Below are 27,082 nucleotides of genomic sequence, written 5' to 3'. Positions count from 1 at the left end.
GTGACAGTCATAACAGAAACAGACTTCATTGCTTGCCATGAGGATGTGGGTGCTATGAAGCAGAACCATCGATATGCACCTGGGAACATATGAAGTGTACTGCATAATACAACAAACTATCTCCATTACGTGGGAAAAAATGTTTTTGTAAAACTTCACTTATAGAATCTTAAGTTTCTCCAAGTCATTTTTTTTGGAGGAAGAATACATTGTCACAAGCTAAAGAAGTCTCATTGGGTCTTTTGTCTTCATCTTAGTAGTCAGTACAATGAAATGGGTTGAAACTAATTGATTTCCAGAATCACTTAAAGGAAATGACACATTGTGAAATGACCATTTCATTTAAAGGGTGTGCTGTTTGTTACTCTTCCTTGCAAACAGGTTTATGATTATTCCTCAAGTATGTAATAGAACTGGGTCCAGAAGTGCTTTTCCTTATGTCTTTGGGTTCAGGATACAATCCTTGACAATGGGAGAGATCTTGATGTGGAGAACAAAGGCAAAAGGAAATGAAGATAGAGTTCCTTATAACCTGCAGCACACTAACAAATACTTGAGGCAGGCAGAGTACAACATTCCTCCAGAAACTCCCAACTGTCATAATGTTAATGCTTTGCTAGAGGAAAAAAACAACCTTAGCTTGACAATAGCTAGGCCTCCAGGATCCTGTGAGTCTTCTTTAGCATATGAAAATCTTTCTGGAAATTTCTTCCTTTGTCTTTACCACCCCCAACTCCAAAGGATATAATCAATTGTTCCTCACAATTCCAGTGCAGCCCTTTCTGCCCACAGGTCTTGTCCCTGTGCTTCGATAAAATTACCTTTTTTTGGTTTGTTTGTTTTTTTTTTTCACTGAAAACATCTCAAGAATTCTTTCCTGACTATTCGCTTCCATATCCCACATTGAAGCACATCATTTTTGGTGTCCAACATGGGGCCTGAGTCTTCTCATCTGGACTCTGAACTTTGATGCAAGCTTGGTGAGTACTTCCTCTTCTCTTCCTTTCATTTCAGGCGCTTTTCAAGGAGTAAAGTCCTATTGGAACATTTTCATGTCAATTGCTCAGGCTGCAATCCTCTAGCCCATGGCTACTCTCTGGGGAGGAGAGAGCCTGCCTTTTGACGGGGAGTTAGTACCATAGCTAAAATGGTAATAAAACCCAAAAACTTGATGCCTTCTTTTATTCCTTTTCTTATACAAAGTTGTCTTTTTTAGGCACAGGACAGCTACCTAAGTCACTAGGATGGCTGCCAATCTTAAGACACCCATGTGAGGTTTCCTTCTCATTGGTCTAATGTGATCCCCTTCACACCTCTGGTCTAACCACTTCTGGCTGTGAGACCTCCACTGTGAACTGGCTGAAACCCGTACCTGACTGAATTAAAATCCAACCCTGGGGGGCGCCTGGGTGGCGCAGTCGGTTAAGCGTCTGACTTCAGCCAGGTCACGATCTCGCGGTCCGTGAGTTCGAGCCCCGCGTCAGGCTCTGGGCTGATGGCTCGGAGCCTGGAGCCTGTTTCCGATTCTGTGACTCCCTCTCTCTCTGCCCCTCCCCCGTTCATGCTCTGTCTCTCTCTGTCCCAAAAATAAAAAATAAAAAACGTTGGAAAAAGATTTAAAAAAAAAAATCCAACCCTGGGCCGTTTCCTAGGGAAGTCGGCTGTAAGGACTACATATGTTGGAATGTTGGTTAGATCATGATGGATTTGTCTTTACTGTTTTCCATTAATGTCCTCTGCTAACTACTTAAATTACAAAATTGGGTGATTTCCCCTTGTAAAACTTCTAGTATTTTCCTTGGGTTAAAAATGGTGGGTTCTTCACAGCAAGGCAAGGCACAGCACAGTATCTTGTTCCACATGCTGGCACCCATTTGTAGTCCAGAATGCAATGGGGAAGTGGAGGGATGCTGGCCCCTAGAGGGCAGGGTGGTGATCATAATGATTTCATTGAGGGATGCCTTGGGTTAGTTTGACAGCAGGAACCTCTGATATATCCTGCATGGGACACCACCTGGGATTCAGAGAGGATTTTCCTGGTAATGGACTTCTTCAATTCCCAAGAACTCTGCCTTGGGATGCCTTTTAACCCACTGGAAACAATTTAGATTGAAAGATTTAAGGGGAAAAAAGCTAATCTTCTTTTGTAACACTGCATGGCCTCAGTACTCCTTTGGATATGAGGGAAAAATGGCCCATTAATGGGACATTAAACTTCAATATGACCTATCAGTTAGATATTTTCTTCAGGAAATAGAGCAAATAGGCAGAGGTACCCTTAGTCCAGGCCTGTGTGGCCCTAAATCAAGACCCTGACATAAGGGCCTCATGCAGAATGTGCTTGGCCACTAACCAGGCTCATTAACTCCCTCCTGACATATTGGATGATTGTCTAAACAACTCTCCTCTGAATGAACCCAGGTTGCTGGAGGAAACACAGGCCATCCCTGATGAAGGGAACACTGACTCTCTGACTCAATGTTGCTCCTAACACAGCCGAGTTACTCTAGCTGTATCTGGGGGCTTCTACCTCATGAATTTCCTGCATTAATGGTTATGATAATTGGAGCCAATAGTCTCCAGTTAGTCTACTTTGGGACTGGGGCTTTAAGGAATATCCTAAGCAGCTACCAAAACTCCTTTTGTTTTGGGGAATTTCCCTGTCTTCTCTGGCCTGACATGGACTGCCTAATTCCACTTGTTGGTGGAAAGAAAATCTGTCTTTTCATCTCAAGCTTATGAGCTTTAGGACCAGGAGACCTCCTTCTCTGCCCTCTAGACTTTTATCCACCTCCAGCCTTCCTGGAGGCACCTCACCTCTTCTGCTTTTCTCTCCCTCTCCTCCTGTTTCTGTACCATTTTGGGAGCAGCCTACATAACTAACTCCTATACCATCCTTGATTTCTCAGGCACCATTGGCTTCTCCTACCCTCACTGTCACGAAGCAAAGAGCACCCCCCACCCCTTGGACTTAACACTGCCCACTTCAGATTTCCCCACTAGTGTCCCAGGTAAAAATTGACAATGGGGAACAAATTGACTTTTAAGTGGACCCAGGTGGAACATATTTAGTATTTCAACTAATTTAAGTTTGTTGGTTTAATTAAGATAGACATGTCTTAGAGTTATTAGCATTAAATATGAAACTTTTATTCTACTTAGGTTTACTAAAAGTCAAAGAAACTCATGTTATCTGTTACAATTTTTAGCAAAAAGATGACTTAAAATGATCATGAATTTTGTCTCCAAGTCTTCATGGGTAATTGTTAAGATAGCTTTCAAAGTCTTTGGTAACCTGAAACTTTCAAGTTTTGCTTAGATGATAAATTCGATTGAATTCATTGGATTCCAAATGAGTTAAGACTTAGGCATTGATTACTGAACATAGGTTTGTGCTTTTGGATTCTTATTGCAGAGAAGCTGAGGATACTTGGGTCTGTTGATAAATACGCTTTGTGCTTTATTGAGGATTGTGCTATGGAAAAATCTGTTTTTAAAATTGTGAAATGTGCTTACAAATTTTAGATCTAAAGAATTCTGGTATAACAGTTCATGATTGGTTACTACTTAGTTTTCAATGGAGACTAAGATTTCTAAAGTTAAAATTCTGCTAAATGTAATTAATACTGATGGAAATAAGGGAAGTAACTGAATAAAAAAGTTGTTGTAGAAAGTTTATGAAAGGAAATCGTTGAAAAGAGATTTTATATGTGGTCAGGACTAAGATCAAGATGAATGGATTTTAAAAGTATACTGGTATAAGATTGAAATTCTGCTTTTCTGTTTAAAAAATGTTTTCTCTGATTGTTGGTCTACTCTTGATAAGAAAATGCAAACGAAGTTTTTTCTCTTTTGTCCACCCAGAAAACCAAGGTTTCTATGTTTTTAAAGTTGTTTGTTTGTTTATTTTGAAAGAGAGAGAGAATGAATGAATGAATGAATGAATAGGGGAGGGGTAGAGAGAGAGGGAGAGAGAATCCCAAGCAGGATCCATGCTGTCAACAGAGAGCCTGACATGGAGCTTGAAATCACAAACAGTGAGATCACGATCTGAGCCAAAATCAAGAGTCAGATGCTTAACCAACTGAGCCACCCGGGCACCCCCTGTGTTTTGTTTTTATCAGGTTTTTGATTACTTAGTTAAAACTTCTCAATATTAAAGAGGCTAAGTTTTGCTAACAACTATATAACCTTTACATATTTGCCTTTGGAATCTCTTATTGACACTTTGGTTAAATAAATAATTAAGTTTTAAGTTATGTAATGATCTGTAAACCTATTTAGGCATGCACTTTATAACCTTCTGAGATTTTAAAATAAACTACCTGGATTTTAAGTTGTGAATGAAGTCTTTTTGACTAATTAGGCCTTTTTATTTGGTATGTTGTTACTCTGGAAGCACTGTTAAATAATAAGCCTTAGGTTATGTTGTTTGGGTAAATGCTATAACTATTATAGAGATTATATACAATTTCTAAAGTTTTAATATGCTTTGGTACGATGCCATCACTTGATATTGTATCATGGATATTATTTTCAATATTAATAGAATTATAGAAGTGTTATATGTCACAGAAATAACCAGATTTCCTTGCCACTTATATTGTTACCTCTCATTAGATCTTGAACCATATCCATTTTTGAGTCTTTTGTCATTTATAGTTATTATTCTTATTATCTTGTGAAATGTGTTTCATCTTCAATGAGATTTATAAAAAAGTCCTTTGACAAATACTTTTTTTTTGATATCTTTAAAGTTGGTAAGAATTTCCAGAACTAACTAAAAAACTGTATTTAAACTGAGCAAGGAATCCACAACATGGGACGAAATCAACTGAGGAAGATGATTATAGTTTTCATGACCCTTGTTTGAACACATTGCTAGTTCTCAAATGTTTTGCTCTTCCAGATTAAGGAAACTTTCTCTTAAGATATCCATTATATACAGAAATATGATAAAAATTCCTTTGTTAACAAATTGAAGTGTTTTTAACTTTTCTTTTTACCTAAGCCCTGTGAAATTCAAAAACTCTCAGTGGGTATTCTTTTTTTCGTGACAATTATAATTATTTGCATTAGTTTAATAAGAATCTGTTCTCCTTGTAACAGGACACTATTGGAAACATTGATTAATTTACCAAGTCTTTTGACTGAAATATTATAGTTGAGAGACATGCATGTGTTGCCTAAATGGGGTGACTTTCAAGCAGATGGGGCCCCCAAATGTGGAGTGTGATGGCTGGCTGGAAGCTGGTGGGGCTGGAGGTGAAAGAATTTACCTGAGGCAGAACAAAGGAGATAGAAGTTTATTGAATACACTACAAGTGAGCAGCAGGGAAGACAGAAGAGGATAGGTGGTTGGCAAGGAGGTAGTGAGTGGGGACTGTTTTTAAAGGGGGAAGATGAGGAGATATGGTAATATATGGAATTTTCCCTTTTTTTGGTAAGTGGCCTGGTTGCTTACAACCATTGGTCAGTTAGGGCCTATGGATATTTTGAAGTGGGCCTTTTCTACATTCCATTGCTCAAACCTGTTTGCCTGATAGCAGCTTCTACAATGCACAGATTCAGATTTGACCAGACAGCTTTAAGGAACTAAGTCTGACTTTATGAAGCTTGAAGCCAATAAAGCCCCTTGGAAATGTTGGCCTGATACCTTGCTTACAGGGTTCCTAGCAGTCTTAACAGTTGAGTAAAGAACGTCCTTTCCTGGAAGGTGCAGGAACCTCAGGATATTTTGGGAATCTCAAGAAGAAGAATTCACCCAAATCTACAGGTATTACAGGCAGGTCTGATGGCAAATATTTGGCTTGGCTTCTGGCCTAGAGAGGCTACTAAAAGTCAATCTAGAGATGCCTTATTAAAAGTTCCAGCAAAACAGATTTTAAAAGATATATATATGATCAATCACTATTCTTGCTGAGCTTTTGTAAATAATTAGGCCACATTTATTACAATTGGACTTCTTTTACAAATGAATTAGTCTTGACTTAGCTATCTCTGATTAAAAATGAGGGTAAATATAGAGAGAAAATGTTTCAATAACACATCTTTGTAGATACTAGATTGTAAGCACTCAAGACTCAAGACACTGAGTTTGAAATTTGCTCCAACCATTAACATATTTTTCTTTTTTTTCCATTAAGGTGCCTCTTATTAATTACCTGATTGCTTGCTAAACAAAACAGAGTGTATGATGGCTAACACCACTGGATATATACCATTAAGGCCTTAAATGACTCTCAAATTGGCATTAGATATTTTAACTGCTGCACAAGGTGGAACATGTGCTATCATAAAAACAGAATGTTGTATACATATTCCAGATATCATAAAAATGTAACTGGATTGCTAAAAGATATAAATACTCAAATTGGTGCTTTAAACAATCTCTCCCTTTCCTTTAGTGATTGGTTAAACTCCTGGACTGGAGGAAGACTTTGGTTATCTATCAAAGGCCATTTTTATTGGGCTTCTTGTTCTCATAATATTAACCTTATTTTATTGTTTTTCCAGTGTCTCCCTGCTTGTTGCCAAGACTCCTCCACTGCCATAGATTCAAGCCAACAGATGATCCTTCTACTCAAGAAGGTGCATATATTTGTCTACCTTGGATTGGCTGCCTCTGCTTCTGGTAACTTTTACATATAAGTTCCTCAACTGACCAGTGTTGACCCATAGGTAGCAACATCTCCACACCTCTATTCAGCAGGAAGAAGTTCGGGAGATAAGACCTTCCACTCTCAGCAAAATTAAAGATTTGGGATCAAAACTGGTCAGGGGGGAATGGTGTAGAGAACAAAGGCAAAAGGAAATGTATATGAAATTAAATTTCCTTATAACCTGCAGCCCATTGACAAATACTTGAGACAGGCAGAGTATGACTTTCCTCCAGGAACTCCCAACTGTCTTAATGTCAATGCTTTACTAGAGGAAAAAACAACCTTAGCTTGACAATAGCCAGGCTGGAGGATCCTTTGAGTCTTCTTTAGCATATGAAAGTCTTTCTGTAAATTTCTTCCTTTGTCTTTACCATCCCCAACTCCAAAGGATATAATCAATTGCTCCTCACAATCCCAGGGCAGCTCTTTTTGCCCACAGGTCCTGTCCCTGTGCTTTAATAAAAGCAGTTTTGTTTTGTTGTTGTTTTTTTTTTTGTGCTGAAAATTCTCAAGAATTCTTTCTTGACTGTTCCCTCCTGAACCCCACATCAAATCACATCAATGTGAACACTATTTTATAAGCTAAAAGGAAGGAGCCAGTGGAAGTAAATAGTGTAAAAGAAATCAAGTAATTAGTAAATAAATATCCCAAAGGAGGCAAAAGGAGTGTTTGTGATGCATAGCACCTCGAACATAGTGAGGACCCAATTAATGTTTATTCTTAGATCAAAATTATTTTCCTCCCAACTATTCAGATTTCCAAATTAGTGATGTTTTACTTTATTTTATTCTGCATTTTACATTACATTTAATAAAATGATTTTCTGTCCCATGTTAGTGACCTGATTTTGATATGCATAATCATAATAAAAATATTAACTATAAGGGTACCTGGGTGGCTCAGTTATTTGAGGGTCTGACTCTTGGGTCAGGTCATGGTCCCAGAGTCATGGGATCAAGCCCTGGGTAGGACTCTACACTGAGCTTGGAGCCTGCTTAAGATTCTCTCTATGTGTCTCTCTCTCTCTCTCTCTCTCTCTCTCTCTCTCTCTCTCTCTCTCTCTCTCTCTCTCTCTCCCTCCCTCCCTCCCTCTCCCTCTCCCTCTCCCTCTCCCTCTCCTTCTCCTTCTCCTTCTCCTTCTCCCTCTCCCTCTCCCTCTCCCTCTCCCTCTCCCTCTCCCCTTCTTCCTGTCTTGTGCTCTCTCTCTCTCTCTGAAATAAATAATAATAATAACTACCACTTAATGAGCGCTTAGTATGCACTTTATAGAACATCTGATCCCTTACAAAACTGTACTGAAGTCAATGTTATTTACAAATAAGAAAATTGAGACTCAAACATATGAAAAATTCACTTGTGTCATACAGTTAGTAAATTGTGGAGCCAGATTTTGAAGCCAGGTCTGAGGTCAGTTAAAAATTTGTGTGTATGGTTTTTTTTTAAGTTTATTTATTTATTTTTGAGAGAGAGGGAGAGAGAGAGGAAGAGAGAGAGAGAGCAAGTGGGGGAGGGACAGAGAGAGAGCCTCCCAAGCAGGCTCCATGTTGTCAGTACAGAGCCTGATGCAGAGCTCAAACCCACGAACTGTGAGATCATGACCTGAGCTGAAATCAAGAATTGGACGCTTAAATGACTGGGCCACCCAGGCACCCCTAAAAAGTTATGTTCTAACTTCAACTACCTCCATTTTTACCTTGGTCTGTACTAGAAAATACTAGAAAGTTAATTTTTTTTCAGGCTTACCTTTTAACTCAGTTGAGAGTCCCAGTTGGGCAAAGCATCCTGTGATGGGAGCTGAAACTACCTCCTCAAGTAATTAAACTGCCCGGACTTCAGCAAGACCCTGCATGATTGACCCCAAGACAAAGATCAACCTGACATTTACTGCCTGTCTGAATGTACCCACTGACCTTTGTCCCACATTTTATTTATATGAACCTAGACATATTTTCAGCACTTTGAAAATAGTCATTGGGATACTAGTCTGCTGTCTTCTTGGTGCTGGCCTCACTGAATAAATTTCTTTCTTGTTTCACCACTAAAAAAAAATCTGTTTTCCAAATCACTATGGTCTATTGCCTCTCATATAATTTGTAAATATAGGCCTTTCTTGAAACTTTTCTGTGTAAATTTTAAAGGGAAATAATTTAGATATTGGTACAAGGGGAAAAAACAATTCACAATTACAATTAAAACCAAATTGATTTGTTTATTCCTCAGAATTGAGACAGGCTTCAACCTTGTTAACCATAGAATATAGTTTACTTTTCTCATATAGTGAAGACATTTTCATTTGTCACAGGTCTAAAATACAAACAATACAGGGCAATTATTGCTACCCATCTTAAAATTTTGTTTAAAATGCCTCTTACAAATGATTTCTATCAAAATTGCAACTTAATTTTTGAATTTAATTATATAAAAAGAATATTTCATGAGTTTTGAGTTGGAAATCATTTATGTATTGAAATTGGTTGGTGGCATGCTTAAATTTCAGAAATGAAGGTACAATTGCAACCATAATGTATAAAATGGGAATTTTCAATGGAGAGGGAAAATATTATTTTAAGTTGAATTTCTCTGAAATGCAGTGTGAATTTTTCTTTTTTTTTTTTTTTTTTAAATTTTTTTTTTTTCAACGCTTTTTATTTATTTTTGGGACAGAGAGAGACAGAGCATGACCGGGGGAGGGGCAGAGAGAGAGGGAGACACAGAATCGGAAACAGGCTCCAGGCTCCGAGCCATCAGCCCAGAGCCTGACGCGGGGCTCGAACTCACAGACCGCGAGATCGTGACCTGGCTGAAGTCGGACGCTTAACCGACTGCGCCACCCAGGCACCCCAGCAGTGTGAATTTTTCTTAACTGTAGGGCCATATGAAGGACTCATAATAACCTTGTAAAACATTACAGAAGGACAATGGTTTTCTTCAATTATCACTAGGTGTCAAAATCCTGAAATCCCAATCCCAAGGCAAAACAGCATGCAGGTGGAAGTTACCAGATTATATGCACATCCAGCCCCTGTGAGAATAGGATTCTCAAACATCTTCTCTGGAAACCACTCTTCATAAGCAGGAGAGAAAAAGAAACAAAACAAAACAAAACAAAACAAAACAAAACAAAACAACCTGATTCAAAACATGTCAATTAAGATCCTCCACAGGAAAAAAAAGAAAAGCTTAATTTCGGTTTGGGAGACTCCTCCTTAAGACAGGTAATTCAAAATGATCTGCCTGTATTGGTTTCTCCCTTGATTTCTTGTTCTTGCCTTCCCCCCAATTGATTGGCCCCTCTCTCTGCAGGGCAGATCTAGCAGCAGAAGCACTATCAATAACGTCACTAACAGCCTGATCTAGAGGTACACTGTGACCCTGACTTCAAAGACCAGGTCAGTCCATTTCCTTGATGCTCATCTCTTCTAGAGCTTTTGTGTGGTGGCTTTTAGTCTGCCTCCTGGCAGAGGTCAACTCTAAGAGAACAGGGCAGCCAAGGAGAGTTGAAAATAGGAGTGAAAAGGCCTTCAAAGTAAGTGAGAGTTTACATTTTACAGAATCTCTTTTTGTTGGTTTATCAGGACAACTTTGCCTCAGTGAAGTACAGCCTAGATATTATTGAAGACCACAATATTCCACCTTTCTTCTCCCATGCTCCATGTCCCTCCTGGGCAATAAAGCTCTTGGGGAAACAAAGAAAATATATGTTGGCATATATATTTTACAGCTGGGGCACAGAAACATTTGCTTTATGAAGGGGGTGGGGAGGCAGGGAGGGCAATTGGGAAAGAAGAAAGAATAAAGACCACTCAGAACAAGTGAGGCATTTTTAAAGTGAAATTTACTAAAATCATAGCCAAGGGGCTCACATCAGTATCTGTCTGAGAAAGGAACTGTTTATCTAGGCCCTGATTTTTAAAAAAAGTGTGACACTCATCAGAAAAGAAGTTAGACTTCCCACTTCATCAGAGAACCCAGAGATTCTCTGCATGCTAAGGACAGGAGACACTTGGAGACACCACCCTGGACATGGATGTTGGCCTTATGATAATGGGCACTGTCAATGGGAAGCTCTCACCAAATGACAAACTGGACTGTAGGTTTCTGAGGGTCTCATAGTAGGCAGTAGGAAGAGGCTAATATGGGGCAGCTGTCCAGTAAGGGCTCTACCTATTGTAATTTGGTTATTAAAAGCCACTATTGTAACCATATTTTGTGGTCACAGGTTATGTTCTACCTACTATATGTGCATTATTTCCCAATTAACACAACAAAGCATCATTTGACATACTATCATTTAGTAATGCTGGAAGCTATTTTTTTCTGGCTTCATTCTGGGCCTCACCTTTTAAATCTTCATAATTTAGTTAAACTTCCTCTCTCCCAAGATGGCTGAACTCTAGGGTTTTCTAAGGGAAGTGATGGTGAAGTAAAAATAATAAGCACATTAGGTCACTTTCTGCAAAAGTTTCAGCACACGTCCTACTCAATTTAGGAGGTAGGGGTGAAATTGCGAAGTAAAACCACAGTCATTATGTAGGGATCAAAACAGAAACCTTCAAATGCTCAGTGAAGACTCAGGAACAGCAGCCAAGGCCTGCGACTGGAAGAGAAAATGAGCAGACAAAGTAGTACTTAAGAATCACGCCAGTCCAGTCTAATTCCAGGGTACAGTACCTTCTAATTAACATGGTTGTTAAGGATACACTATCAGGGGCGCCTGGGTGGCTCAGTTGGTTGAGTGTCCAACTTCGGCTCAGGTCATGATCTCATGGTCCGTGAGTTCAAGCCCTGCATCCGGCTCTGTGCTGACAGCTCAGAGCCTGGAGCCTGCTTTGGATTCTGTGTCTCCTTCTCTCTCTGACCCTCACCCTCTCATGCTCTGTCTCTCTCTGTCTCAAAGATAAATAAACATTAAAAAAAATTTTAACAATACACTTTATCAGACACCTCTTGGAATGACTGGAAGCCATTGCCTTTTACCTAAAACTCTGTGTCTCCTGACCTTTATGATGGAGGGCTGTATATACCCACGCCCAGTTTAATGAGAATGTGACTTACTACATAATGTAGTTTAAAGGTTCACTGACCCAAATATAAACCCCACCAAGGAAATGTAACTAGTTAGTGATTATCAGCCAAGACCCTGGGTCCCCAAGAAGAGCAGCTGCTGCTGCTCTCTGGAACAATGAAATGTAACACTAGAAGGTAGACCAGATCACCACCGTAGGCAGTGTTTGTGAACCAGCAGCCAGTGGCTTCTGATTCCACTGATTAGCAGCAAATGCTGTGTGTAAAAAGTACAATGTTATTCTCAGGACAAAACCAAATCATTAATGAGACATACAACCAAATATTAAATCAGATCAGGCCAAGGATAGAAAGAATGCACCTGGCACAACTGGTTTTGCTGAGCCAGCTCAGCAAGGAGGGTCTGTCACCCCCAGGAGTGTTCATTGACCTCTAGCAACCACAGGGACACATGCTGAAAGAAGACTATAGCACACAATTTTGCCAGTTGACCCTGGCATTATATATTTTTAAGTGATCTAATAAATTATGACCATCAAAAGTAGGTGAATCAAATGCACAAATTTTCCATTTTTAAAATACACCGAGACAAATTTGTAGAGATTGAAAATAAATTCAAGGTAATTATCTGGGATCTACTGTAAAAGAAATATTGTACCGACCAGTTAAAACAGTCAAGGGAGGTTTTATTCAAGACTATTGCAATGGGGAAGAGAGACTGACCTCAACTGTGCTGAAATAAAAGACAGGGATGAGCTAAAGGAAAAATCCTGGAGGATATTAGTCCTAGAGGATGTTAGGTGGTCAGTGAGGCCATCTGTGTTTGCTAATTGGTGCTTGGGGAGGTTAGGCTTCTATCCTCCCACAGAGACTGGAAGACTGGGGCCCTATCTTTCTCACCTGTCAAAAGAATGGGAAAAACAGAGTTACAGATTTACATTTCAATGGGGCAGAGACAGAATTTACAATGGCAAGTTTTGTCAAGTAAATGTTCTAAGAAAAGGGAGGTCAGGGGTCTATTGACCAAAAGAAGCCTGTCTAAAATTTAGTCAAGCTGAGGGGAACATTACCATTTTGGTCACTATGTTCAACCTTGGAAAGTACATGCTGAAAACTATTTGCATCTGGTTCAGTAAAGATTCACCCCCTCCCCTTTCCCATAATTCTCTTTTGCAGGTTAATTGCTTCAGTGAATGACTATTCTTAAGGCAAACAGCAATCACACTAAAATCCTCTTTGCAAATGCTGTTTTCCACTTACAATTTAAATCTTCCTTGGGGACTTGCTACTACCCAAACACACATTTGGTATTTAAACTGAGAATATTCTCCCACCTGGGTTAATCTTTCAAGAGGAGAAGATCCCAAGTTTAATTGTCCACAATGGCTATAGGTAAATCCTTTATGCAAAGGATTCTACTGTATGTAGGAAGCTTTTGACTCAGCTGGCATCTCAACTTAAAACTCTTAATAAATGCTTCACTTTCTTCATGTGTGTATCAGTCACCTGTCACTCAGTGGTACTAGAGAACAGGAATGAAAGATTTCTGACAACTGTTCTAACAAAAACATAATGAAATTCTTCTGATGGATCCCATTTTAACAGGTCATGGCATCCGATTGACAGGTCCAGCAATTCATTTGATTACTGGAGCTTTGCGGGGAAAAATGAGGTCTGAGAAGACCAACTGATAAAAAAGCACAGCAAAGGTCAAACAAATCAGAAAAATGGTCAGCCTAGTGAGCCGCAAAATTATTTATTTGCTTGTAAAAAAGAAATTAGCCATAGGTTATCATACATAACCAATACCTATCTTAGTTGATGGAACACATGATTTTCTAGACAAAACGAAGCAGGGTGGGGAGATTCAGGTGTACAGCCTCTGAAGGGAATTATTGGATTTTTAACAATCTGAAAACCCTGGAAACATAGAGCCAAAATAATTAGGAAACCATTGTTGATTAAATTCAATATCCTATCTGATGGGGCTTCTAGCTTGTTAAGTTGGTTACTGCACAAATAGGGGAGGGAAACACTGAATCCTAGTTCATCTTGTTATTTGGGTTCTATTTGTTCATGCCCATTGGAATGTGCCTAAGCTTACCTTGCTATCTCATGCCTCTGCTTTCAGGATAATCCACTTTTTTTCTTTACCTAAAATAAACTACTTTGACAACGGTCATTAAAGATCTGCTTATTTCTGGGGCGCCTGGGTGGCTCAGTCGGTTAAGCGACCGACTTTTGTTCAGGTCATGATCTCATGGTTTGTGAGTTCGAGCCCCCCCCCCCCGCCCCCAATGTCGGGCTCTGTGCTGACAGCTCAGAGCCTGGAGCCTGCTTCTGATTCTCTGTCTCCCTCTCTCTCTGCCCCTCCCCCACTCATGCTCTGTCTCTGTCTCAGAAATAAACATTAAAAAAAATATCTGCTTATTTCTCTTGACTAGCTTTAAAGTATGTATTACATATTTCTTGATTTTTCTGTGTGGGTTGGCGATGAAGCTCTTGTTTCATTTTCATGCACATACCATCTTCCATATATAGGATATTAGTATTCCATGTCCTCTGTCTACCTTCAGAACAAGAGAGTACAGATTCCTATTCCTTTGTCCATTGATCAAATATGGTACAGAGGTAAGATCCAGCAGTATAATAAGCTCAGTGAAGGGTATTGTTTGCCTTCTCTTCAGTGTGGTGCTTAGCCTATATTTCAGTCCAACACCAAAATTTTTATGATTGAACTATAGTGGACATGCAATGGTACATTTCAGATTCACAACATGGTGACTCCATAATTCTATACATTAAGCAATGCTTACCACAATAACTGTAGTTACTATCTATCACCATACATTATTACAATATTATTAACTATACTCTCTATGTTATACTCTTCATCTCCATGACATGTATTTCATGACTGCAAGTTTGTACCTCTTAATCACCTCACCTATTTTGCTCATCCTCCTATTCCTTTCCCCTCTGCCAACTACCAGTTTGACAGCTCATTTAGGCATTGTAAGCCAGCGTCTTTTTCTCATGTAATTACAAGTGAATGTAATTCTCCAAAATAGGACGAGATGCATTGTAAATGACCAAGGACATAGTAAGTACACAACAGAGGCAAAAAGACCTTTGATGCACATCATTAAAACAAAAACAGACAAGTTCTGAATGTTTTCACTTTTTATTTTGAAATAATTATAAACTCTCAGGAAGTTGTAAAAGTAGTACATAGAGTCCCTGTACCCTTAACCTAGTTTCCCCCAGTAGTGACATCTTAACTGCAGTATAGTATCAAAACCAGGAAATAATTGAGACTAGTAAAATATTGTTAACTAGACTATTAACTGGACTGCATAATTCATTTTCACCACTTTTTATAGGCACATGCAGGTGTTTGTGTAGAGTGCTATGCAGTTTTATCCCACATACAGATTTGTGAAACCACCACCACAATTAAACTCCTTCAGGCTGCTCATTTATGTTTGTTCTACTCCCTCACCCCATCCCAACCCTGTCCTTATCCCCTGGTAACCACTAATCTGTTCTCCACCTCTATAGTTTTATTGTTTCACAAAGGTTATATAAATGCAATCATATAGTATTGTAACCTTTTGACATCTTTTCACTAGGAAGAATGCTCATGAGATCTGTTCAGGTTGTTGCATGTATCAATAATTTATTCCTTTTATTGTTGAGTAGTATTACATTGTATGAATGTTCCAGAGTTTATTCAACCACTGAAGGACATTTGGGTTGTTTCTAGTTTTTGCCATTAAAAATAAAGCTGCTACGAACACTTGTTCATATGTTTTGTATGAACATAGGTTTTCATTTTCCCTGGGATAATTGCCTAAGAGTGCAATTGCTATTTCATAATATAAGTGCATGTTTAGCTCTATAACAAACTGTCATATATTTCTGGAATGTCTGTGCCATTTTACATTCCCACCAGGAATATAAGAGATCTAGTTTCTCTGTATTATTGCCAACATTTGGTATAGTCACGATTTTCTTTTAATGATTTTTTTATTTTAGCTGTTCTAATAGGCATATAGTGACATCTCATTGCAGACTGGATGTTTATACACTATGTTCCCATTAATAAATTACTGCCATCTACATTTTATCCAACATTCACCATTATAGATACATGCTACATCCATAAACCTTTAGTTTTCCCCTACCCAACCTTTTCTCCCCTATAGACCCATAATCTTACTGAATAACTATCTGTAAAACTGTCTTTAAATTTTTTTTAAGTTTATTTATTTATTTTGAGAGTGACAGAGGCAGCACAAGTGGGGGAAGGGGCAGAGAGGGAAAGAGAGAGAATCCCAAGCAGGCTCCCCTTTGCCAGCACAGAGCCCGATGTGGGATTCCAACCCACAAACTGTGAATTCATGACCTGAGCCAAAACCAAGAGTCAGATGGTCAGCCGACTGAGCCACCCAGATGCCCCTGTAAAACTGCCTTTAATTTTATTATCTTTAATCACATCTCCAAAATATTGTCAGACTAGCTAGCTAGAGAAATGGAATTGTCTTGTGTTTAGAATTGCCAAAGTTAAGTGCCCAAAGAATCCATAAAGCATTCACCTTACAGATCTGATTTTTTTTTAATTTAATTTTTTTTTTTTTTTTTTTTTTTTTTTTTAGTTTGCATCGAAATTAGCATCTAGTGCAACAATGATTTCAGGAGTAGATTCCTTAATGCCCCTTACCCATTTAGCCCATCCCCCCTCCCAACAGATCTGATTTTTTAATGAAATATTTACAGGCTTTCAGGTAGGAAGGAGAATGCTTTAGGGGAAGTTTCCCTTAGACTAGTAGCCAGGGATTCTATGTCCTGTGAGAAAAGTGAGGGCCATTATGTTATGGGAGAGAGTTTGGCACTAAGGAATGGAACTGATTTTATTTGTCCGGATAGAAGACAAATGAGGATATGCTATCCAGGTGTGGTAAAATCAAAGCAGAAACTAAGATTTTATTCTCATAGCTACTGAGAAACCTAGGAAATCAAACAGGTGTGGTGATGCCTTCCTGGCTATGGCAGCTCCATAATGGGTACTTGAATGGGTCCTAAATGAAAAGGCTGTTCAGTACAATCCACTCATTTGTTATACTGTCTTGACAGTCTATCACCATGGGATCAGTGAGGTTGGGGAACAAGTTCTAATTGTGCAAATAATTTAAATACTGAAGAGCTGTCATCCATTTTCCACATCACATATACTTTCATAATGTTCAACACACTGCTCCAAACCCAAGTAAAATCCATACAGTAAAAATATTCTTAAAAAAATTTTTTTTAAATGTTTATTCACTTTTTGGGAGACAGAGACAGAATGTGAGCAGGACAGGGGCAGAGAGAGAGGGAGACACAGAATATGAAGCAGGCTCCAGGCTCTGAGCTGTAAGCACAAAGCCCGACACAGGGCTTGAACTCACAAACCGTGAGATCATGACCTGAGCCGAAGTTGGACGCTTAACCAACTGAACCACGCAGGTGCCCCATAAAGTAAAAATATTCTTTACAAATCTGTGCTGAAATTCCTGAAAGGTATATTGTTTGGGGTGGACAGGGAAGGAGGATGAATTCATCAATAGTGGCTTTAAATCAGAAAAATAATGAATCTCCTGCTGAGCTCCACTCTAGCAGAATTAAAAAGAAAAAAAAAAGACTGTAGGGGCATCTGGGTGGCTCAGTGGGTTAAGTATCTGACTTCCTCTCAGGTCATGATCTCGCAGTTCATGAGTTCAAGCCCCGCATCAGGTGAGCATGAGCCCTGCCTCTCTCTCTTTCCCTCTTTCTCTCTGCCCCATGTGGGATTCTCTCTCTCTCTCCCTCTCTATGCCCCTTGCTCACTTGTGCCCACTCTCAAAGAAAATACTGTATCATGAAGTTGAGAATGGTAGATACCATGTCAGAACAGAAACACTAAAAAGAAAGATTCATAAGGGTGTTTGGATGGATCATTTGGTTAGGCATCCGACTTCGGCTCAGGTCATGATCTCACATTTTCCTGAGTTGGATCCCCACGTTAGGCTCTGTGCTGACAACTCAGAGCCTGAACCTGCTTCAGATTCTGTGTCTCCCTCTCTCTCTGCTCCTTCTCTGCTCATGCTCTATCTCTCTCAAAAATAAACATTAAAAAAATAGGAAGAAAAAGGAAAGATTCATAGATTAAAAAAAATATAACTGAATTAAAATGTCTATGCCTAAGAAAAATCTTCACTTTTTGAGTTAATATCTGCTTTTCTAAGAATGGAGCTTAAAACTTGCCAATATGGATTGCCAGTACACAGTTTGCTATAACACACATTATCTCATTTGAAACTTGAAACTCAAAATCAATTTAAACAGATTGAAAACAATTTTGCTGTTTTTAAAATTGTGTGTTTGCATATGTGTGTGTATGTGTATGTACTCATTAATGATCTCCTAACCAATCTCAAGTCTCACTTGACATTGGCATTTAGGAATTTGATGAAATTGTACCATCCTGTATCCCTACATTATAAGCAAACAAGAGATTTCAAAAGAACCTCAGGAACATAATGGTTACAGAAAGAGATATGTGAAGTAGGGGTGGCAGGGTGGATGACAGAGATTACAGGGGCAGAGAGAGGGAGGTAGGATCTGAAGCTGGCTCTGCACTGACAGCAGAGAGCCCAATGGGCTGGAACCCACCAGCCATGAGATCATGACTTGAGCTGAAGCTGGATACTTAACCAACTGAGCCATCCAGGGTGACCCACATGTAATGGTTTTAAAGGGACAGAATTAAAAATTAGAGGGTAGTCTGACTAATCTATGTTTTAATACAAATTCTAAAGAGACACTTTTAGAAATACATATTCTAAGACATTCGATTGTTAGCATAAAAGGTGATTTGAGAAATGACAGCTTTCCCTGAAGTATAAACTTAGGAAAACTAACATCTAAAATTTTGTTCTGAATTTTGTAGAGAAAAGAGCATTTCCTTCAATGGCTTAGTTGAAGTCTACTATTTGTGTGTCTATGGCAGCATAACACTGTTCCCATTATTATTCTTTGAATAGTTGACTAGAGTTTGAGGGTAAGGAATAGATCTATCTAGATATTCAAGACCCAAATGACTCACACTGTTCATTGACAGTGAACTTGAGAGAGATACGGTATCACTAGGAACCTGCCTTCTTCACACTGCATCATATTTCCTGATAACTCTGAGAACACAGTACTCAGAATATCTATTTCTGGTGTGTTTGGGATTTTTGTGGAGTGTGCAGTGTGGAGTGTGGAATCAGTGCGATCATATGCTCAGACATATTCAAGAGAGAATTCATGCTATTTCTATATTTTTTGCTAATCTGAGGTGATGAGTTTCAATATTGACTTAAAAGTTTTTTTTCACATAATTATCCTAAACCATAAGTAGCACCTTAGCCTTTAAAGTCAAAATGTTGAGAGATGAATAATGGAAACTTATATTAAAAGATAGTGGCCGCTGAGGCAAATAGAACAGCTTGCAATTAATGGAATTTTTCACTCCACTCAGATAAGATGTTAAGAATAGAATTAAGAGAATCATAAAACTGTTATGATGATGACTTTATTAGAAAATAAAAATGACATTATGGTGATATTTAAAGCATTACCATAGAAGACTATTTTATTACAAATATACATGCCCCTTTAGGCACTGTTCTTTTAGCTGTCCTAGGCTATTGCTCAGTCAAACTAATAAGTCTGAACTGTTTTCTAATTCCTGTATAAAGATGAAGGTATTGGAAACTTATCGTGAATACTAAAAAAGAAATATAGGCACTAGGGAAAATGCACCTGTGCATTGCTATTCTCTGTCTGACTCTCTAACTGCCACCATTAATATTTTTTGTGTTTCTCACAGCTGTCAGAATGTGCTGGCTTCTGCTTTATTCTCAGCGCCTAAACACATCTTTTCATACTACATGGTTTGCATGCTAATATGTTCAAGCAAGGCATATTCTTCACTCTAATTTTGATCTTATCAAAGGAAAGATAAGGATTTTAAATGCTACAACCATTCATACTAATTAGAAGAACTATTTAACAGCCAGCCTTAGCTTTCTCAAAGACTAAGACATAAATAAGAAATAGGCCTCATAATTAAACTGATAGCAATAGCACAGAAAAATTTTAAATGTCCACATTGTTTTTTTTTATGTTTTAAATCCAACTGGGTAGTATTTTCAAGTAATCAGAAGTCATGTGATATTATACAAGATATGATCATAGGAGTTCCAAGCTAAATGCTACTCCAGAGATCATTTAGTACAACTCCCTAATTTCATGAATGAGGAAGTTTGGAAGAAGTCAGAAGTCTCACCCAAAGCCACAATGTGAGTTAATGGCAGAGTCAAGACTTGAACTCATGGTCTTCTGTCTCCCAGCCACACAATATAAGTTAAAATCAAACAGAAGAAAAATATAAATCATTTAAAAAATTAGAGCACATAAAAGATATTTTTAAATTGTCTTGTTCTATACAAAATGTCTGTCACAATGATTAAGTTTTTCTTCCTTATAAATGTTTTATTTGTGCTTTTTGATCAGAAGTCATCACATCACCTCTGCCAGATACCATAAAATTTTAACCTATACCTCGTCAGAAGACCTATAATTGATCAATGTTCCACTTGTCAAAATATCACCCTATCCTAGTGTGGCCCTTTATCACTTGATTTGGAATATTGATAATCTCAATAGTTACAGAGGCTTTCCATACCTAACACGCCTCAGGGGATATAACCTTAAACAAATATATGGAATATTAATTAACTCACTACATTTAAATCATTTGGCTCACTGGAAGTGTAGGGCCTACCCATAGACCGTTTAGGTTAAGTACAAACTGGGATTTCCAAATGCATTAACCTCTACAGTCTTGAAATGTGAATTGGGTAAGGATCAGACCTAAAGACATACTGAGCATGCTTGCTGCTTTAATCATCTAGAAGGGTCTACATGTAAACGAGAAGGAAACATTTGATATAACGCTGTTTGGAAAAGGATTACTAGAGAATGTTCAAATCAGTGATTTTATAAGTAAAATAAGCTAGATTGATAGTAAGATTGTATATGTAAAAATTTTGTGGAAGCGAATAGGCTAACTGTGTACTATATACTTACATTGAAAACATTTGGGATACTGTGTAAGAAAAAGCTGTGGAGGAAGCTAAAGAAATTAACTGGATTAAAAAAAAGAATGGTGAGAATCCATGAATTTTCTACAAGATAGGAGACAAATTTGTAAGTATTGTTAGCTGGAAATTTTGTTTAGCTATAAAGTCAAATAGGGTGGGCCTTTCTCATTAAAGGATTTATTAATTTCTCATATCTTATGTTAAGTAGATATTTGGAAGGGTCAGTAGAACATTGACAAACTGGTAGAAGCTAAAAATATCTCCTACGTAAGTAAATTAGTGACATATCCTCAGAAACAACATGTCACCAATTCATTGCATTGAACTACTTGGAGTTATATACAAAATATACAAATGTAGTACAGAAAAATAAAGCCTGAGAAAAAAGTAATGAGGAAGGACCCACAATAAATAAAATACACATTAGGTAACTGGCCATGATATACTTAAACAATGTGAGAATCAATAAATCTCGTGTTTGCCTTTTGGTCTGATCCCTTTGAGGTATGAAAGGAAGTAGAATTTTCACTTCCATTTGAAAGGAAATGTGGAGAAACAGACAAGGTATAATTTTCCTCTGTTGAGACTAAATTGTGTTCTCAGATACTAAGTTTCTGAGACCAGAATAAAAATATCTATTAAGCTTCTTGCATCACACATTCACTCATATAATTCCTGCTTTTTATAGTCAATACACAATAAAAACCAACATAGTTTCCATTCTGTTTTGACTGGGAAAAGAAGACAATGAGTAGATAACTTCAATTTGGAAGAGATCCATGGCCTAAAAATTCAAAGTAATTTTGTACATTAACCCCTCCCTTTTTGATCATCAAACTAATCTGGTAAAGAATCTCAGAGATATAGAAATGTCAAATGACTTAATTATTATGTGTTAAAGAAAAAAGAGGAAAACAAAACACTCCTCTCTTGATCTTGTACCCTTCAATTCAACACCAAGTTTTCCATGAAGTTTTCCATGCGAGTTTTCCATGCAAGTTATCCTAGATTCCAAATTTTTTGTCATATTCCATATCAAACTGATCTGGCCTGGAATTATCTGTTCAGTGTATAATCTCTTCTCACTAGGAAGGCACTGCTTTATGGCATGGCTTTGTTGTTTATGGTCTAGCTCTGGCAATAGTCTCCATCACAGTGTGCTAGAATGACCATTATATATACAAACCTGATTCTCATTTCTTTTCTTAAAATCTTTCAATTATCTCTTGTAGATTAAGGTCCAAATTACTAAATATAGCATATAGGACTCTACAACTGGGGCTCAATCAACCAAGAGCTTCTTAATCTCTTTTTGTTCCTTTCTCCTCACTATCTTTGAATTCTAACCTCTACTATGTTGAATCTCTTACAATATCCAGAAAAAGCCTGTTAAGGAAATCTGGTAAATCAGAAACAATCTCTTTTTTGCTTGTTTTCTCTATTTTGCGTAAGAAAATAGTTCTACTTCAATTTTACACACATACTACTAATTTAATCAGGACACATATTCTTCTTTACTAACATTTTTTTTTTAATTAAAGCATGAAATTTGCAAGTCATATCCATCAATGAATGTAACATAGCCAATGTTACATTCTTCCCCAAAGAAATTCTGGTGATTGAAATTTTCTTCATTTACTCACGTAATTATTTTCTTTATCTATTTCTCCAAGAGTCTTAGCACAGTTGGGGGAAAACTATATCTTATTCATTTTTTTATCTCCTGGACCCAGCACATTGCTCTACAAAGCTTTATTGAATGAAACAATAAATGGATACTTGAATAAATGAGCAAAAAAAAAGCCTGAGAGTTTTTTGGCAAGACTTCTTGCAAAGTTTCTTATTCATCTCATTCCCATTGACCAATACAAGAGAAAAATAAATAATAGAAAGCAGTCAATAATTACAAAGTGAATCTTACCAGGCTAGAGTTATAAGCTTTGTTCAGACCTCACTGACAACCGTATAGTGAACATTTTTTGAAAGATTAATTCTAAAGCAATGATGGCATATACTGTAAGTTCTTGATGTGATTGAAGTAAAATTCCCAGAAGATAGACCTATTATTTCACTTGTGTTTATAATTGCCAAATATCTTATGCATTTGGTCTTCCTTTGTGTTAGTAACAAAATTTCACTTTTTATTATGTGATATTAAAAATAAAGGGATAAAAGGCAAGTTGGGAGACTTCAGAATTTAATTTCAGGTGGTTGCCTAGAAAAAAAAATCACATTTTGTTTTTAAGTAACTACATTTGAGCTCCAACATTTCAATTTAGTAAAGTCTGTCTCAGAACTCATTAAAAAAAAGTAGGTTAACTGTTGAACAGTGAAATTTAATTAGCACGTGAGTTTTAAAAGTTTTTTGTAATGGATCCCTGGACCAGATTTTGTGCTTTAACAGAGACATTTATCAGCCACATGCCAAGTTTTTAAGTGATCTCAGATAAATGAAAAGGAGGACAGTCCTAAAATATATTAGTTTGTAATATTTTATTGATTAGGATACTAGATATCTATTTTAAGCAAGATCAAAATAAAAATGGCCTAAGCAAACTAGGAAAATTTTCTCTGACAGATAAAAAATTTTCTCTGATCTTTTCTCTAAAAGTCTTCTAATTCACTGCTCAGTGATCTAGAGTGTTAACCTTGGCTGAATGTTCTAAGCTGGTTCATCACTCACAGATCTGAGTTCCAGCCTGCAGTAAGGGAAAAAGAAGTGGCTGCAATAACTCTCACATTGCTTTAGGTCATCCTGTTAGCTGCAAAAGATGCTGGAGAATATAGAATCCACACTTAGTTGCAAGGGGGCTAGAGAACCTGGTATCTCTAGCTTGGAAGCAATGTGCCCACCTAATATTTGTGGAATGGTAATACTAAAAAAAAAAGAAAGAGTAATGGATAGTGAAGGGCAATGAACAGTCTTTATCACAAATGTGCAACCTCAAAGACATAAAGGTTTTCTGTAGAGAAATAAATTTCCAGTCTGCACCTTCTTGGGATGAATCAGTATTTTAGAATTAAAGAAGTCAAGCAAGAATGCTAAAAACCTGGAATTCTTTCCTGGCAGCAATTAACCAAATGAAGAGGATATAAGCATTTTGTCCACTGTTGCATGTTTCAATCTATGGCTCATATGTAGTTCAGTGATGTGCAACTTGGGAAAAGAAAACAGAAAACAGAAGCAACAATGGCAACATTTGAATTGTTAAATCTTATTGTACAAGTATCCCCCACTTTTCTGAACTCTGAGTTAACTCACTCACTTTTATAAAAGAACATTAGACCTACTTTTGCTAACCAAAAGAAATCTGAAGACGATTTTCACCTTTTGGGAAAAAGGTGGAGGGTGACAATAGTGTTAAGCATTTGTTTTATATCACGCCTTGATAGAGGCAATGTGCATCCTGAGCAGTGAGAGTGGCTCTCCCCAGCTCCTTTCTCAGGAACTACACCCAGGATCTCAACATCAAGTTGCCATGGCTTTGAACTGTGTCTATGAACATCTGTGCTTTATCTCGATATATTTTTTGCATTTGTTAGCAAGATATGTGCTAAGGTATCAGAGAAGCCTAAGGTTATTTTTGGGCCTGGAAATGCTCAGAAATTTTTCCATATAAATTAATGGTAATTACTTCTTTGCTTTATGTCATTTTGGTCTATGGAAGGTTTTTTAAAAACTCTCTACTTTTGGATAACAGGGAAAATCTCCACACAGTACAAATCCTTTTCTTCAGAATGCTCAGATGGTGACGCCAACACCAACATGAATTACTAGGCTTAAAAACAGGAAATCAAACCTCTCTGGAAGTTTGTGTAGAAGAGAAATGGGCTAGAGTTGTTTTGCACTACTCATTGTCCATTATAGTCACTTCTTAATGAAATTTCATGTCCTGATTTCATTGCAGTTGCTTTTTAGGAAGAGAAAACAACTCCTGGGAAAATGAAACTCTTTCAAATTCTCCAACAGGCTTCTGTTGATCTAGCTACCACTGACTTCAGATGAACCAGATTTCCCTGCTTGTTTGTCTAAATTCTCTATCACATGGTGACTAAAACATATCTTCTGACATTTCACATCGATCATTAGAAACACCTTTAGGCAATGGATGACATCAGAATAATTTGCATTAGAAACCCTATTATTCACTGAGATTAATTAACAGTATGGTATTTAGGGAATTAGCATTACAATTCCTCTTGTTGCTAGCTGTGGTTTGTGTCCCCTGCAGGGATGACACTGGATGAAATCTTGCAAGTCATTTCAAAATAAAATAACTCACTATGAGAAGTAAAATGTGCACTGAGCCAGTCCCAGAAAATACTTTAAAAAATTTCTTGCAAAGCTCCCTTGTTTGCATGTGTTAGATTTTGGTTAGCTTTGCTCTAATTATAAGTTTATTACCAACCTGAAAGTGTGAGAATCTTAGCAACTAGCTTTGAATACAAAAGCGTTTTCTCCCAAACTCTCAATGGCTTTGTTAAAGGATTTGTTCTTTGAACTTCTTGGAACAGTAGCTGGTATTTCAGCCCGGTAATGTGTCCATTTGCCTCAGTCAGTCCTGGTTTCTGACTCTTGTCTCAATATAATTATTAATACTACCCCTCTTTTCTCCCCCAAATTGTCTCTGGTTGAGTGATAAATTATATAGTCCCTCTGACTATTGTGAACTTGAAGTTAAAGCATTTCTCTCTTTTTTAAATACATGTTCTTAGATGAGCTTAGTAAGACTTGAATGTAATAATAACAGGTTTAATACTTGAAGTATATGAAATTTGAGAGTGGATAATGCCACTTCTTCCCTCTAATCTGGCAAATCAGAGTTCAGGTATATTGCCAATTTAGACTTTAGGCATACACAGACTTGACGTTTGTAATGTTGGGCCATAAACAGATGGTTCAGAAAGAATTCTTGAAACATTTTTGGGTGCGAACAGTTGCTTTTATTACAGTACGGGGACACGGCCCATGGAAGAAAGAGCTGCATGTTTGCTGTATCATCTGGTGGTTGTATGCTTAGTGTTCAGAGAGGAGGGGACTTGTAGGAGTTGTATCGGATCATAAATATCTTCTTCAAATTTTTACTCATAAAACTACTTTTGCAAGATTTTTCTGGTGCTTATCATTTAGCTTGATATTAAATATTGGTGAGTTGTACAGGCAGTCCTGAGACCCTTTAAGAATGTAGCAGGCAGCATGTATTTGATCCTTATTGGATCTTTGCAGGCTACAGGTCAGCTTTCAGGGCTAAAGGTGGACATGTTTTTGCTTCTATCTCTCTTCATTTTGAAGATTCATGGCATATTGGAATTTATAAGTTTGGGGAGACACACATTAGAATCGTGCACTTAGCCCATTGCAGGAAAACCAGGTTTTGGTGGAACTTTATTACATAACTCCTAAAGTCTTCAAAACTTTAGTGTCTGCTGAAAGAAGCTCATGTCTAGATGCTCATTCAACCCCCACATTGATTTGAATAAACTTGGGAATTTGAGAATTAAGTCACATGCTAGATTCTCAATAAATATTTATTCAGTTGAAAGCACCATTCTTTTGAAGTGTGCTTAGAGTTCACAAAGTATTTAACTTTTAAGGTATGCCTTGTCAAGAACAGTGAGGTCTGAGACTTTGTCTTACTTGTAAGTTAATAAGTGAGCATCATGAGGGAGCCAAAGGCAAGCTGAGAGCACAGCAAAAGCTAACATTCCACAACCCCCCCTCCCCAACAGGTGGGATGTGTGACATTCTTCAGGCGCTCCTGGCCACCCAAGAACAAAGGAAAGGGAAAAACAAATGGTTAGCTGATAGAGATCACAGACATGCAGGACACGAATCTCTATCAGTTTACAAATTACTTAATGATTTACAAGAAGAAAAGGCAGTCTCCAGAAACCTGTAGGCTCAATTTCCTGGAGCCCTAATATCACTCTCTCCTCCATAGATGTAGGGAACAAAGGCAAGAAGAAAATGTATAAAATTAAATTTCCTTATAACCTGCAGCCCACTGACAAATATTTGAGGCAGGCAGAGTATAACATTTCTCCAGGAACTTCCTACAGTTTTAATGTTAATGCTTTGCTAGAGGGAAAAACAACCTTAGCTTGACAATAGCTAGGCCTCCAGTATCTAATGAGTCCTCTTTAGCATGTGAAAGTCCCCCTGGAAAACTCCCTCTTGCCTTTATCCCCTCCTAACTCCGAGGTATATAATCTGTCACTCTTTA

General features: G+C 37.7%; 1 protein-coding gene across 1 annotated transcript in view; it reads left to right on the top strand.

Annotated features, from left to right (window-relative positions):
* The window catches only part of LOC131517978 (uncharacterized), a 409,931-nt gene that overhangs the window by 113,544 nt on the left and 269,305 nt on the right, over positions 1–27,082 (top strand). The window contains exons 3-4 of the mRNA XM_058740578.1: positions 6,517–6,591; positions 9,967–10,052. Coding sequence (XP_058596561.1) covers positions 6,517–6,591; positions 9,967–10,020 — 129 coding nt within the window. The 3' untranslated portion in view covers positions 10,021–10,052. The remainder of the gene's footprint in view (positions 1–6,516; positions 6,592–9,966; positions 10,053–27,082) is intronic.

The sequence above is a fragment of the Neofelis nebulosa genome, chromosome 7, assembly GCF_028018385.1.
Source record: "Neofelis nebulosa isolate mNeoNeb1 chromosome 7, mNeoNeb1.pri, whole genome shotgun sequence".
NCBI lineage: Eukaryota > Metazoa > Chordata > Mammalia > Carnivora > Felidae > Neofelis > Neofelis nebulosa.
This window is presented reverse-complemented; position numbering and strand designations above follow the sequence as displayed.